Consider the following 16466-nt stretch of genomic DNA (forward strand, 5'->3'; position numbering starts at 1 on the left):
ACACAATACACGAGACTTTTTACGTGGAAAACCCCTCAAAATCGAGAGTAAAAACCACGGGACTCGTAAGCCACTTAAATTCCACTATCATCAACAAAGAGAACAATACAATAGGTCTTCTCTAGATCATATAGAGGTATACAACATCATCATACTCTTGAACTACAACAATCAACAAGTATATGAACAACCTAAAAAGACAAAAGAGGAATTATCTCACCCAAAAATCTGCTCTCTGTTCCAGCAGCAAGAACACGACCTACAGACCTTATTAGACGAATTCAACGGTTGAAAATGTTGGCACTGATGTCAGGAAGACACAGTCCAAAAATTGTGAAGATTCAATCTCCGGGGATCGAAGGTTTTCTGGCCTGCTGTCACTGTAGACGGGAATTGGGGTTTTGACTCTTTTTCTTGATCTCTCTTGCACTCTTGATAATGAAAAACAGCTGCAACTTGATGTTTTAAGATGCCCTCCTATGCTTGACCAAGTCAACCAAGCAATGGGCCTAATTTTGTTGGGCTTGGGCTTGTTAATACTTACTCATATTTGGAAACCCAATAACAAAATCCAACAAATCTCCCCCTTTCCAATTATGAGGAAGGAATCGCCATCCCGGCGATCGAGCAACATACCTTGAACTTCTCACTTGCTAAAGCCTTTGTGAACATGTCGGAACCATTATCATCGGTGTGAACTTTATCAAGTTCAAACGAACCATCTTCAAGACGTTCTCTAATCCAATGATACCGCACATCTATATGTTTTGTCCGCTTATGATACATAGAATTTCTAGCCAAATGAATCGCACTCTCATTATCACAAAGAACCACATATCGTGATTGCTTAAACCCAAGGTCTTGTAGAAACCTTTTCATCCACAATAGTTCTTTGCACGCTTCTGTTGCTGCCATATATTCAGCCTCGGTCGTAGACAATGCAACACACTTTTGTAACCTTGATTGCCATGAAACTGCTCCCCCTGCGAAAGTCATCAAATATCCAGAAGTGGATTTCATGTTATCTTTGTTTCCTGCCATATCTGAGTCTGTATAACCAACACGCATCGGCTCTCCATTTCCGAATGTGATACCTAACTTTGAAGTACCTCGTAAGTATCTCATAATCCATTTAACCGCTTCCCAATGCTTCTTACCCGGATTTGACATAAACCGACTAACAACACCTACCGCATGAGCTATATCAGGCCTAGTACACACCATAGCATACATCAAGCTACCAACTGCTGACGCATATGGAACTATATCCATCTCCTCAACATCCTCCTTTGAAGTAGGACAATCTCTTTCTGTTAGCTTAAAGTTGTTTGTAAGAGGGGAACTAACCACTTTAGCATTCTTCATGTTGAATCTACTTAGCACCTTTTCAATGTATTGCTCTTGTGATATATGTAACGTCTTAGCACCTCTATCTCTAGAAATCCGAATGCCAAGAATCTGTTTTGCTGGCCCCAAGTCTTTCATAGCAAAAGACTTACTCAATTCTCGTTTCAACTGCGCAATTCTTTTAATATTTTTACCAACAATCAACATATCATCAACGTATAACAACAATATGATGAAATCATCATCACCAAACCTCTGAAAGAAAACACAATGATCTGAAGTTGTCTTTCGGTAGCCTTGCTTTCCTATAACCGACTCAAACTTCTTATACCACTGTCTCGGTGCTTGCTTCAACCCATATAAACTTTTCTGAAGTCTACAAACATAATTTTCTTTACCCTTAACCCGAAAACCTTCAGGTTGCATCATGTAGATTTCCTTATCCAAATCACCGTGAAGAAAAGCAGTCTTGACATCCATCTGTTCAACCTCAAGATCAAGACTAGCAGCTAACCCAAGAACCACTCGAATAGATCCCATCTTCACAACGGGTGAGAAAATCTCATCAAAATCAATACCCCTTTTCTGGCTGAATCCTTTAACGACTAACCTAGCTTTGTACCTTGGTTGTGAAGTAAGCTCATCTGTCTTCACTTTGAATACCCATTTGTTTCTCAAAGCTCTCTTGCCTTTAGGTAACTTCACCAGCTCATAAGTATTGTTCTCATGCAAGGAATTCATCTCATCTTGCATAGCTTCACCCCACTCTTTCTTATGCTCATCTTTCATTGCTTTTGAATAACATTCTGGCTCTCCCCCATCAGTAACTAATACATACTCATCAGCAAAATATCTAACAGAAGGATGACGGTCTCGGGTAGACCGCCTAAGTGGGACAAATGGGGGCACATCTGGTACTGGAATCTCTACCTGCTCCGGAGCATAATCATCATCAGTACCATGTTCATCATTATGAACATCATCTCCAACATGTTGTGGAGTAACTGGATCCAAATCAACAAGATCAGCACTAGTTTGAGGAACTGAATCTGTCTTCTCAACATCTTTTAACATCTGATCTTCTGTAAAAACAACATCTCGGCTTCGTACAAGTTTCTTCTGAACTGGATCATATAACCTGTACCCAAAATCATCTTCACCATAGCCGAGGAATACACATGGCTTAGTCTTCATATCAAGCTTTGACCTCTCATCTTTGGGAACATGAACAAAAGCTTTACATCCAAAAACTCGTAAATGACGGTAAGAAACATCTTTGCCGCTCCAAACCCTGTTAGGAACATCAAAACGCAAAGAAACACAAGGGGTTAGATTAATAATATGAACTGCCGTATTTAAAGCCTCACCCCAAAAGGAATCGGACAACCCTGCATGTGAAAGCAAACATCTAACTCTCTCAACCAAAGTTCTGTTCATCCTCTCTGCTAAGCCATTCAACTGAGGTGTCTTTGGTGGAGTCTTTTGATGCCGAATACCATTCTCCTTACAGTAAGCATCAAATCTGCCAATGTATTCACCGCCATTATCAGTCCGAATACACTTGAGTTTCTTTCCCGTTTGCCTTTCAACTAGTATATGAAATTCTTTAAACTTTTCAAATACTTGATCCTTTGACTTTAAGGTATAAACCCACACCTTCCTGGAATGATCATCGATGAATGTAACAAAGTAGGAACATCCACCAAGTGTCCTAGTCTTCATAGGCCCACAAACATCCGAATGAACTAGATCAAGTACGTTCTCCATTCGAAAAGGAGAATGACTCTTAAACGCAACTCTGGTCTGTTTCCCTGCCAAACAGTGAGAACACTTACTCAAATCAATACCACTAACACCCGATAACACATTCTTCTTGAACAAGATAGACATCCCCTTTTCACTCATGTGGCCAAGTCTTTTATGCCACAACTCAGTAGAATCAACATTGTCCACTGCGTTAACAATGTTCTGGATGATCTTCGGACGCGTGATGTATAATCTTGAGTCTTTCTTGCCTCTTCCCACTATCATAGAACCAACAGTTAGTTTCCAAATACCATTACCAAAACCGTTATAATAACCATCATCATCAAGAATGCCTGTTGAAATAACATTAAGTCTCATATCCGGAACATGTTTTACATTATGCAAAACTAACTCCATTTCCTTGTCAAATTTCAAACAAACATCTCCAATACCAACGATCTTTGATAACCCGGCATTACCCATCCTAGCAAATCCATAGTCACCTGGAGTGTAAGATGAGAAGTGATCTCTACAAATTGCAACATGACATGTAGCACCACTATCAACAATCCAACTCGTGTCATCATGAGTAAGATTGATCATATCATAATCAATACAAACAAAGAACTCATCTGTGATAGCGTTAACTTCAACCTTATCATCATCACCACCATCACTTTTCTTTTGTTTATTCTTGTCATATGCCTTTTTCTTCTCATTCTTCAACTTTGGACAATACCACTTTGTGTGCCCCTTTTCATGACAATTATAACACTCAACGTTAGCAAATTTGCCTTTGCGTGAGCTGCTACGATGATTGCCTCTTTTACCCTGACCTCTACTATGACTTCTCCCCCGCGTTTCTGTGACCAAGATATCTGACTGTGAAGAGGAACCTTGTGACTTTCTTCTCATCTCTTCATTCAATATACTACCCTTAGCCAATTCCATGGTGATAGTACCATTCGGTGCAGAGTTGGACAAAGATGTCCTAAAAGTCTTCCAAGAGTCTGGTAATGTACCAAGTAACCAGAGACCTTGAATCTCATCCTCAAACTTGATACCCATACCTGCAAGCTGATTTATAATACCCTGATATGCATTTAGGTGATCTGTAATAGGAGTCCCATCATGATACTTCAAAGCCATCATCTGCTTAATTAAGAACAACTTGTTATTCCCAGTCTTTCGTTCATATAACTGCTCAAGCTTTTTCCATAAGGCTTTAGCATCAGTCTCCCCAGTAATATGATTCACAATATTATCATCAACCCACTGCCGAATATACCCACATACTTGTCTATGCAAAATTTTCCATTGAGCATCAGAATTTTCCTCAGGTTTATCCTCAGTAAAAACAGGCAAATAATAATCTTTCACATAAAGAAGATCCTCCATTTTACCTTTCCAAACATGATAATTTGAACCATTTAAACTAATCATTTTACTTGTATTAGCTTCCATCTTTCACACAAGTCAAATCAAATAACCTAGCTCTGATACCAATTTGATGGGAAAATGGTCACAACGGGCAATCTACAAAGCGGAAACAAACCCGTTTGACAAGCATTTCCCGACCCATATGAACCTGTGAGAAAACTAACAAATAAGGTATACCACAATCACCACAAATCAGCTCCAATTCTGTCCCAAATCAGCAAATACAAAATAATTGAGCACACACAATACACGAGACTTTTTACGTGGAAAACCCCTCAAAATCGAGAGTAAAAACCACGGGACTCGTAAGCCACTTAAATTCCACTATCATCAACAAAGAGAACAATACAATAGGTCTTCTCTAGATCATATAGAGGTATACAACATCATCATACTCTTGAACTACAACAATCAACAAGTATATGAACAACCTAAAAAGACAAAAGAGGAATTATCTCACCCAAAAATCTGCTCTCTGTTCCAGCAGCAAGAACATGACCTACAGACCTTATTAGACGAATTCAACGGTTGAAAATGTTGGCATTGATGTCAGGAAGACACAGTCCAAAAATTGTGAAGATTCAACGGTCGGATCTCCGGGGATCGAAGGTTTTCTGGCCTGCTGTCACTGTAGACGGGAATTGGGGTTTTGACTCTTTTTCTTGATCTCTCTTGCACTCTTGATAATGAAAAACAGCTGCAACTTGATGTTTTAAGATGCCCTCCTATGCTTGACCAAGTCAACCAAGCAATGGGCCTAATTTTGTTGGGCTTGGGCTTGTTAATACTTACTCATATTTGGAAACCCAATAACAAAACCCAACAATTTTAGTAATAAACTCAAAGAACATTTTTATAATAGCTTTAAAGTAAAGCTAGCAATATATACATATTCAGAAGCAAATCAATTAAAATGAAAACTATGTATATGAGGTTTGTTTTTATCCTCCTTTTGGCCTCCTCAACTCTGATTGGCTCTCGGACAATAGTCAAAAACTTACCCGGCTATGAAGGTCCTCTTCCTTTCAAACTAGAAACAGGGTACGTACGCATGTATTTAGTTAGATGTATTAAGTTGCGCTTGATAACGTATCTGGAGGATGCATGTATAGATATATTGGAGTAGGAGAAGATGAAGATGTGCAGCTATTTTACTTTTTCGTTGAGTCCGAAGGGAGCCCGAATGAGGATCCGCTCATCATTTGGCTTGCGGGAGGACCTGGTTGTAGCAATCTGCATGCTTTCTTCTTTGAAATTGGTATGTCATCATCACTAGTCATCTATATCTTCAATATCCCATATAATTTAGAGTTTATAGTTAAACTATAATAGTACTTAATTAGACTGGTATTTTAATAAGGTGTAGATACTTGATCCGTGATTGATTTATTGTCAAAATTATAAGACCTTTTGATTTTTATTTTAAAATGTACATAAGCATAAAAATGCAAGTTGTTTCAGGTCCACTGAAACTACAGAACGGAGATTACATAGATGGTCTCCCATCTTTAGAGTTGCACCCAAATTCTTGGACCAAGGTACTTACATGCAATTTAGATTATATGCCAACTATTTAATTAATTATCATATATACAATCTAATAAAATAATACTTTTTGAGTTTCAAAGCTGGCAAACATCATATATCTGGATGCCCCAACATTAACCGGATATTCGTATACAACAACTCCAGAAGCAGCTTACAGTAGTGATACATTATCAACAACACAAACTGCTGAATTTATAAGAAAGGTTATGAATACCGCAAGTTCTAATTATGTGCAAGTTTATTAACATATAGTACTTCTGTTTTGGATATTAATTAGTTTCTAATTACTAAATACGCGCGCAGTTTATTCGGGATCATCCCAAGTTTGTTGATAATCCCATGTATGTTACTGGAGTTTCTTACTCTGGAATTGTTGTTCCGATGATCACCGAAGAGCTATACAAAGGTACAATATATGTTTTTTTTTACATCTTTCATAATTTATATTGCCTAAAATAGGTTATCACTTACTAATGCACATACAAGAAAAGATTTAGAGGTGACACATTTTTTGAGGGAAATCATTAATATTCGCAGCAATATTTTTTGGAACGGAACGCAATCACCTATATCACGAATAATCCACTGCGATACTCGAGCTCACAACATAGATTGATGAGTTATCTTGATACCGCTAGACCAAATGTTCTTTGGTATTCGTAGTGATTAATATTAACTTTATTAATACAAATCAGAAATATAAGTGAGATTTGATTAATGTTAATCAAAATGAATTATTGATGAATTATTTTTATGGTTATGATACTAACTAATGAATATTATATCCAAAATCAGTAATATTTGAATATTAGTATTCTAGAAAATATATTTGAAAGTGTTTGCGAATATACAAATGTAAGAATTTGTGAAGTATTAAAATAGTGACACTCCCATGAAAGTGATACAATGACTAAATGTTAGTATTCATCGCTAAATCACTCCCATATATAAATCAGAAAAATACGTTAGCTGTTTAAAATTTAAATTTTTGTATTAATTTGTAAGCGAAGTAGGTGAAAATACTTTGACCTATATTTAAATTTGTTATATTTAAATATTGAATTTTCTAATAACAACTCTAAGAGTTGTAGTTATGGGGTATAAAAGTTTTTTACGTAATCATTTTATTAATTTAAAGTGATGGTTACGATCTTTTACAAGACTCAATGAGCGTGATTAGAAAAATTGTTAAAAATGTTCAATCTTTACTTTTGTCATTTTGAAGGTAACGAAGAAGGATTACAGCCTATTGTTAATGTTAAGGTAAGTAAGTGCACAATGAGACGCTATTAATTACTAATTTTTGTTGATGCTTTCATTTAATCTATAGTTTTTATTATATTGCTAAAATGATGATGTCATTATTAGGTTAATTCATTTGTTAAGAAAAAATCGAAAAAAAAAGAAAAAAATCTAAGCATGGTGAGTGATGTCATTAATCTACATAATTTTGAATTAAAATTAAATCTTATTAATTAATTAATTATTATTAAATCTTATTAATAATTATTTTAATTATTAAAATTAAATAATTTTAAATAATTTTATATTATTTAATTAATTATTTTTAATTGAGTACGAGAAGTTATAAAAGTTAGACAGAAGAAAACCAATTCAACATTTGTATTTTAATATTTTACTTTACACTTTTAAAATTAAATGACAACAAATATTATCTCTTATGATTAGATGTGGATTGTTAAATATGTATTTTAGGTGTTTGATGAAATGTTCAGCTGACGAGTTTCTTAGTCGGACTATGTGGTTCCACGGGTCATTAAACTAAATAACTTTAGCATTTACGTTCACTTAATACCTATCATTAAACTGTTTCGTTTAAACAAACTCGTGGTTTCACTGGTCATTTCACTAGTTTATATTGTTAAATTGTTAATTGATAGATAGATAGAGATATTAAACTATAATTTCGTTCATATTTGGTCAAGTAAACAATAGCATAATGAACATCAATACTAGATGGTAAAGGTAAAACGGTTGTCGAATAGTGTTAGAGCGGTTATGTTGTTTTAGCGTTAGTTGTGCTTTTTATTGTTTAGATATGGGTTTTTCGTTTTGGTTCTTGTAGTTGATTGTCTACCATGGTCGTTTTGGTGATTCAGGTGTTCAAGGCTCGGGTTTAGTTACCTTAATCTTTGTTTAGTATAGGGTTCGTTTTCTGCTTCCGAGCCTTCGAATGCTTTTGATCCGATTGTATCTTTGTTCGTCTTTTTCATCTATTGATGAAAAGACTTTGTTTTATGTTATCGTTATTTTTGCAAAAAAAAAAAAAAAAAAAAGTAGACGAAATATTATGCACGGTTCATATTCATCGATCAATTCATTAAAATAGTAAATACAGGTTGTTGTGCTGTTGCTACCGGTTGTGCCGGTTGCATGGCGTTATAAACCGGGTGTTCACGGTAAATATCCGACAGATCCTCTGAAATGCATAGTAACCTTGAAGTTGACCTTGATCGTGGCTGACCGGATCGATAACCGGTCTAGGCAAAAAATAGATTATTTCCCAGATGATAAGTCGTTAATATTTTTCCTTTTTTTATTCTTCTTGAAAAAAATTATCTTGGAGATGCTAAATGAATACCTTAATTAGGGATATATGATTTCTTTTGGCAATGAAGAGCTGAAGAAACGGAATATTTTTTATAGCATTCATCTTTACCCTTAGAACTTATTTACATTTACGACTTATCAAACCTTTATATAATTCTTTTTTATAGTATCTTACTAGCTCTCCTATATATTTTTCCTCTGTTATAAAAAAAAAAAAAAAATTATCTAGGGATATATGATCGGAAACCCACTGACGGATAAAAGTGGTGACATAAACTCTAGACTCGAATATGTCTATTATATGGCATTTATACCCAAAGAATTATTTGAGGTAACATAAATTTCTATTCTATTCTATTCTACAATGTTTTGTTTGCTTATGTTTATTCTTAATACTATGTCCTATGTGTATCAATAGATTTTTTTATATCTAATAGTTAACAACGAAGCATTGCCATGGCGAGTATGTAGAAGCCGATCCAAACAATTTTCGGTGTATGTCATGTATTGATGAAGTGAACAAAGTAAGTGTCATATACTCTGTATGTCATAATAAGTGCTCAAACGATATAATTGTATGGACGTCCGACAAATTATATACTGCGTATAAAATAGTTGGATACGCGCAATACAAATCATGACAGTTTAATACACGTAATATGTGATCATCATAATTTGTTACATTTTGACGCATGTACTTCACATGTCATTTTTCTATCACTAACTAATACTATGTATTTCTAATGTTAGCGTATTAGTGACATTAATTTGGGTAGCATTCTGGATCGTTGCTGTAAGCCAACAAGTTTAGTTCGTAGCACAAGCCCGATTAGAAGGGGAACCACAAGATACCTTTCGGCCAATCCGATTAAAATGATTCCTTCACGATCTCTGATCACGGATACCCCATGTTACGTAATGTTTACCTCCCTTATTTTACTTTTCCACTTAATAATAATATTAGTTGCAAGGATTGAGATTAATTATATCAAATTAGTAAAACAATTTGGTTGAATATATATCTTCAATGACTAATAATGATATTCATGCATTTAACCATTAGCAATCTTCCCTCGACAGGCTGAACACGAATCTGCAACTTTTTGGGCCAATGATGAAAATGTGATGAAAGCACTTAATGTAAAGATATGATAAGTATAAATATAAACAGATAAGTATAATATGATATTTAAATTTATAACTGAAAATTTGTTGTGTATCAAATACTATTTTTATGTAATTTGACTAGGGTATCATCTATATATGCTACCATGCGACACGTACCATTCAAACAGTCCACATATAAATAGCAATACTCAGAAAGTTTTATAGATACAATAGAAGTTCTGATAGTTCAATATACAAAATACATATTTGATCATAATTTGTTACAGCAAGCGTCGATTTATTGGCGACTTGACTGTCGCTTAGAGCCTAAATTGAACTTCAGGCAGGTTTAAAAAACCCATGAAAATTTGATTCTACATTTTTCATGGAGTCTCACACTTTATTTTTTATTATTTTTTAACCTACTTATTGGCCGGAGGTTCATTCGGAAGCAATCTCTCTATCCATATAACATTAAGAGGGATGACTTTTTCTACTTTTGGAGTGTTTTACTTTGGATGGAGAAATGACTTGTCTTTATTCTAAGATAGAGGAAAAATTGTCTACATCTTACCTCCTCATACCTCAGTTATGTGAGATTGAGTTTTGTTGTTGTTGTTGTAATTTGTTACATATCCACACACATAACATAGTAATAAGTTTGACAATTTAGGTATTAAGTCTATGGACTTTGACTACAATGTGAAGTCTGCAGAAGATTGGAAGATTGTTGATCATTATATACCCATTCTGATTCAATATATTCAAAACAAGTTGGGATATTTTTGAAAAAGAGATTCTTTTTCTACAAGCCTTTTTAGGAATTATCAAAATAGTAACATATATTGGAGGGGTGACTAGGCAAAGGGTCAGAAACGGTCCATAGGGCACCTACATCTATTATTTTACTTCACTGGGTAGCCTTAGGAAAAACATTATTTGTTTACCCATTTGTTATATTTATGGGTTTTTCCCATTCATAATGAGCATTACATCACATTTGGTTTATTTTCCTACGTAACCAACAAAATTATGAGCTAACTTGAATATTGATGCTATAATATACACAGGGAAGGGTTAATGAGACACTACTATGTAATGTAGACATGCGGTACTACAATGGTGATGATACTTCAAAGTCACAATATGAGTTCAATGTTCTCAGTAGTGTTGAGTACCACAAAATGCTAACTAAAAGAAATTGCAGAGCTTTGATATTCAGGTACTACTCAGTTTCTTGCTCCCTTTTCATTATACTTCTATGTGTGTTTTTTAGTACTCACTTGTATCATTTTTTTTCAAATGCAAAAGCGGGGATCATGATATGACGGTTCCACATATCGGTACTCGTAATTGGATAAGTTCTCTTAACTTGACCATCACAGATAGTAATTGGGAACCATGGTTTACTAATGAGGATCAAGTCGGAGGATTTAAAACGACATATGTCCACAATAACTATTCTTTAGTATTTGCTACCGTAAAGGTTAGCTTATGTTTTGGAACATATAAATATATAATAGATATGGATGATATAAAATCTGATACATGAAAATTCATTTTAACTTGTCACTTTTGTAGGGAGGAAGTCATACAGCTCCAGAGAATAGACCCCTAGAATGCTTTGAGATGGTTCAAAGGTGGTTTTCTCATAGGCCTATCTAAACCAGTGGTCTACTTGTGCTTCCAATCAAATCATACGTACGTAGTTACATATGTTCAATGAAAACGTATTATGTACTGGATTGCAACAGCCCACAATCATTTTAAAGTAGTAGTACTGCTATGCTATAATAGAAAATTCTATGTATACGATCCAAAACACATGACAATTTGGGAAAAATACAGATGAAAGTTTCGAACTTGATCTATAAGTATAGTTCATAATGCTCCATAGAGCATAAAAAAAGTTGTACTAGTAATCCTAAAGATTAAGTTTTTTTTATTACCTTATGTAACACGTTATAACGTTACAAGCATATCGCAAATTACTTTGATTTATGATTTGTAAAACACTATGAAGATAAGTATTATTCTAAATTACTTGTATTTTTTAGCTTTCTAGTTTTCCTTTAACAACAACATAGTTAATTAATATTTGTAAAACTAAAAACTACAACAACAACAACAACAACAAAACCCAATACCACCTGAATGGTGTATGGGGAGGTGAGATGTAGACAATCCTTCCCCTACCCGAGAATAAAAACTAGATAAGTAAAAAATTAAAGTTTTCGCCGTTGGTTTCTTATATGTGTAATTCAGGTATTTGCTTTCGAATTTTCTTAATTACATTGTCCGTCTTAAATATTTGTTTTCGGTTTCCTTAATCATGTGTAAATTTAATATTTGTTATTTGTGTTTGTTAGCTTGATTATAACCGAGTTTTCTGCTTTAGGTCTATTTTTGATTTCTCGAACAATAATTGAAACATATTTTCATTTAATTGTTTGGTGTTATTGATGTGAGTTTATTTTCTAGTTATCACTTTCATTTTTTACTTTTTGACGAACCTATGCGATCTTTCATTTTGTTAATTTTTCTAACATTTCAATAAAATTTGAAACGGCTGAAGAAATCCCGTCTGCATAATTTGTTCCAAAAAATTTAAGCAAATATATTGTTTTTCTATCTATTTTAATCGCAACCTTCACTATAATTTCGATTTTTTGTCGATGATATAATCGTACATATTTAACTAAATTCATATTCATATATTTTCTAAAGAACTTAAGGGTATTTGAGATGAGAAAGGTTAGATCGGCGGGGAACCTTTAACCCCGTGCACCCTTTGGATGCCAACTGCCTACCGGGTCGTGTGCAGTCCCAGGCAAGTGTGGTCGGAACCAACCCCTGTTCCAGCGCCAAGCACAAATGGTGGCCGATTCAAGAATCGAACCTTCGCCTTATTTGAGATGAACAGCCATTTGAGTCAATATTAATTTCGGAAACTAATAAAATATGGTCATTGATAAATCCAATATCATTTTTACTTCATCTGCTATAACTGTACATTAACAGATTATACAGTACAACATGTTAAAACATAATTTATGGTGGATAAAGTAAAAATGATTGTAGATATATGATCACCCATACAATATTCATACTCTCTAGCTAGATGCTATTAAATATCTTAATATCAACACCAACTCAAGCAAGTAAACTTACGTCATTACTTACTGGGAGGTGATACTCACACATCAATTTTAATCCATACAAATTTTTTATCATAAAACTTATAAATATGTCCTTAAATTTATATGATGAATTGAATTTTCATTATTTTAAGTAAGAATATAATAGTAATTTAGATATGTAAGCACACCCACTTACTTTAAACAACAACATTATATAGGTAGTTATTTATCAATAAATTGTACCACAAAAATTAATCAAAATTTTACACACTTAAGATGGTACCAAATAGAAGAATGTCACTATTTATCTAGACAGTGTCCTCCTTATGCCTGACATATTGTAATCCCATATTAACATAATCAGATAGTGGCCCGGCCCCTAAAGTTTCCGCCACACTTCAATTGGGGTTTTTGCTTCAATTTAAGGTTTTTTTGTAAAGATGCCTAAACCATATGAATGCGTAAGGAGATCTTGGCATAGTAATCATCATCAACGCATTAGAGGTTCAATCATTCAGCAGATATTTAGGTAATTTTCTGATTTTTTTTTTTTTTTTTGAGCTTGTTAATGTGTTTTATTATAATGCACACCATGTGTTCGATCAGAGTTGTCAATGAAAACCATAGTAGCGGTACTAAGAAAAACAGAGAATGGCAGCACAAGTTGCCTAAAGTTGTGTTTAAAGCAGAGGAAATTTTGTATTCCAAAGCCAATTCTGAGGTACTTTTTACTACTATCCATTGATCATGCTGTAGAATTGTTATTGAAATGTGATTAGTCTTGACCTGAATCTGTAATCAAAACTAGGCCGAATACTTAGACCCTGAGACATTATGGGACCGTTTAAATGATGCCATTGATACTATTATTAAGAAAGATGAAAGCATGGAAACTGGTGAATTCTTGCCTGCTTGTGTTGAAGGTAATCATTCCATGCTCATTTTCAAATTCATAATCTTGAAACAATGCTTGTTTGCTGGATTTAAAATGTTGGTTTAAATCTAAAACTTGTATATTTGTTTCAAAAGGAGTTAAATGTTGCTTTCATAAGAACTTGTTTATGTGTTTCAAATAAAGTTTTAACTTAACTTTTGTTGATGGTGTTCAGCTGCACTTAATCTGGGGTGTGTTGCAGTAAAGATATCAAGAAGTCAAAGATATAGTAATACCCGAAGCTACTTAACTTCACAAATCCATGATCCTGATCCTAGAAATGGACTAAATTTGAACTTACGAAATCATGAGAGACCACTACCTGTTAATGGTGAAGCTTCTTTAAATGGTTGTTCGGTTTATCCATTATATTATGGTGTCCAATTTCAGACTCAACACCCGAAAGTGTTTCAGGTTGCTGATCAAAGTACAAACACAACTATCGTCGGGAAATCAGTTTTCGCGAAAGTCAATGAGCCTATAAGGTCGCAAGTTCTGAATTACCCTGACACATCATTCACATTGAACGGTTTAAAGAAAACCACTTTCGAAGAACCACAAGAATGTGACTTATCTCTAAGGTTGGGTCCTGCTCCTAGTATAGAAAAAGGTTTGAACTATGTCAATGGTGTAGACTGTTAGGAAACCCGATTAGGTGAGCCCAAACAAGACAAGATAACCCAAGTTATCTAACCCACTTCCAACAAACGAAAAATATAGTGATAATCGTAACACAAGCAAGAATGATAAAAACACGGGAATTTAACGTGGTTATATGCAATCGTTTGTGATTGCTTTAGTCCACGGCCAACCAAAGAGTGTTCTTATTGATTAAATTTCGTGGTGGTGAGTTTACAATGAGTTATAATCAGGAACATTTATAGGAGAACAAGAATACATAAGCATGCTTCAAGTAATCATCAACTAGCCATCTTGATCCTCTTTACACCCTTGTATTAGCATGATCACAGCTCTAAAACAAGGTGTAAAGTAGCCCACATGCACCTAAAGTGACAACTTGGACAACCAAATACGGATCCCATGTGCAAAAGTTGATCAACATGCTGACAGCTCACTGCCAGACAACGTGCGCGCCGTGCACTCTTGATTCTTCGAGCAAACCTTCTGATCAAGTTTCACCTAGTGCGCGCAGGGTGCGCGCCGCGCACCATCACCGCGCACCATCATTTTTCTCTGTTTTTGCACTGTTTTGCTCTGTTTCACGCTTACCGAAATCTGCAAAATCCGTGCAAGTGTTTAAACAGTTTCTAGTGGCACTTTTTTTTTTCTTCAGCTTTTGTTTAAATGTCTCCACACCTCAACAAATCTCCCACTTGGAGACTTTTAACAAACTCAATCTTCGTAAACTCGCCTAATCTAACCAAGAACATTAAATACCATTTACACACCGCCAAACGCCATTTGGGTCCTCCAATTACCGTTTAGAACACGCACCTCAACTCACGGATGAGTAGACTTTCGATATAAGGTCTTCAATGCTACTTGTTAGACTTCAAACATTATTATCCCACAATAACAACTTTGACCTACTAATTACACCTCCTTCCGTTGAGCTATAATTTGATCACCATGTTACTTGCTTGAGAAAATAAAACACAAACAACAACAACTCTTTGGATTTGACACATATCTCCTTACACTAGGAGATAACGGGTCGTTTGAGTCCGACCCGACTCAATTAACCCCATCGCCCAAGCGATCCACCCGTACACAATAACATCCACCCGATTTATCTTTCCAACATAGAATAAACCACCCGGTAGATCAAACATGTGGACAATGCCATCAAGGCAACCGTGTGAGAATGCATTCACACCCTTGATCTTCCACATAACCGCCTTTGCTTTCACCATTGGAACACCGACTACATACGCGCACACGTCTTTTGACAAACCCGATTTTCCACCACGAGCCAACTCCCACTGTACAGATGTTTCTTTAACAGTGACTCTCATGAAAATATCTTGTTCATCTTCTTCGGCCGATTGCAACAAAGTTGCCATTGAAGAAGATCTACCTGAAGTAACGAAAGCTCTAGTATAACCAATTCGTCCTGAATCTTCACTAGCTTCGACTTCCCTTGAGCTCCCACTCAAACAAGATCCCTCAACAAACCCGGAAAGCATTAGCATACTAGGAATTTTAACACCACCAAAATCACCTAGCCCTTCTTCAACCATATACTTGGCTCCCCTCTTATACCCGCGAGCAACCACATGACCTCCATTAAACACCTTCCACCTTTGATCTCCAAATAGGACATGACACTTATCATTATCCAACTGCCCAACCGAGATTAACCTACTCTTGAGCTTTGGAATGAACCTCACGTTCTTCAAGATCCAAGTATGTTTAACCATTAGATCACCAATACCCGCAACATCAAGTATACTCCCGTTCGCGACTCGAACCTTACCGGAATACGACTTGAAATTTACCATCTCGTTCATGTATGGGGTAGCATGAAACGAGGCACCCGAATCTAAAACCCAAGATTCGTCAAGAACCTCTTCTTGGCACAACAACGCATCTTCGATCACCGCATTCGTTGAACTCCCACCCGACACTAAACTCGGGCACTTCGACCTATAGTGACCTACTTGTTGACAATT

At 35.3% G+C, this 16466-nt stretch overlaps 1 protein-coding gene and 1 pseudogene across 1 annotated transcript; both read left to right on the forward strand.

Moving 5' to 3' along the window:
* The first annotated feature begins 5363 nt into the window (after positions 1-5363).
* On the forward strand, positions 5364-11707 carry LOC139852154 (serine carboxypeptidase-like 18; annotated as a pseudogene).
* Positions 11708-13336: 1629 nt separating this feature from the next.
* On the forward strand, positions 13337-14475 carry LOC139853729 (uncharacterized). Its single transcript, XM_071843094.1, has 4 exons — positions 13337-13428; positions 13506-13620; positions 13708-13822; positions 14009-14475. The coding sequence occupies exons 1-4, from the start codon at positions 13340-13342 to the stop codon at positions 14473-14475; spliced, it is 786 nt and encodes a 261-aa protein (XP_071699195.1). The 5' UTR covers positions 13337-13339.
* Positions 14476-16466: the final 1991 nt, after the last annotated feature.

This window comes from Rutidosis leptorrhynchoides, chromosome 6 (genome assembly GCF_046630445.1).
Source record: "Rutidosis leptorrhynchoides isolate AG116_Rl617_1_P2 chromosome 6, CSIRO_AGI_Rlap_v1, whole genome shotgun sequence".
NCBI lineage: Eukaryota > Viridiplantae > Streptophyta > Magnoliopsida > Asterales > Asteraceae > Rutidosis > Rutidosis leptorrhynchoides.

What these genes read in the sequence shown, in the direction of transcription:
- LOC139853729 (XM_071843094.1), top strand. Translation starts at nt 13,340, where the DNA reads ATGCCTAAACCATATGAATGCGTAAGGAGATCTTGGCATAGTAATCAT. An exon ending in ATCATTCAGCAGATATTTAG is followed by an intron (nt 13,429 to 13,505) that starts GTAATTTTCTGA and finishes GTGTTCGATCAG; the next exon opens with AGTTGTCAATGAAAACCATA. An exon ending in ATTCCAAAGCCAATTCTGAG is followed by an intron (nt 13,621 to 13,707) that starts GTACTTTTTACT and finishes AATCAAAACTAG; the next exon opens with GCCGAATACTTAGACCCTGA.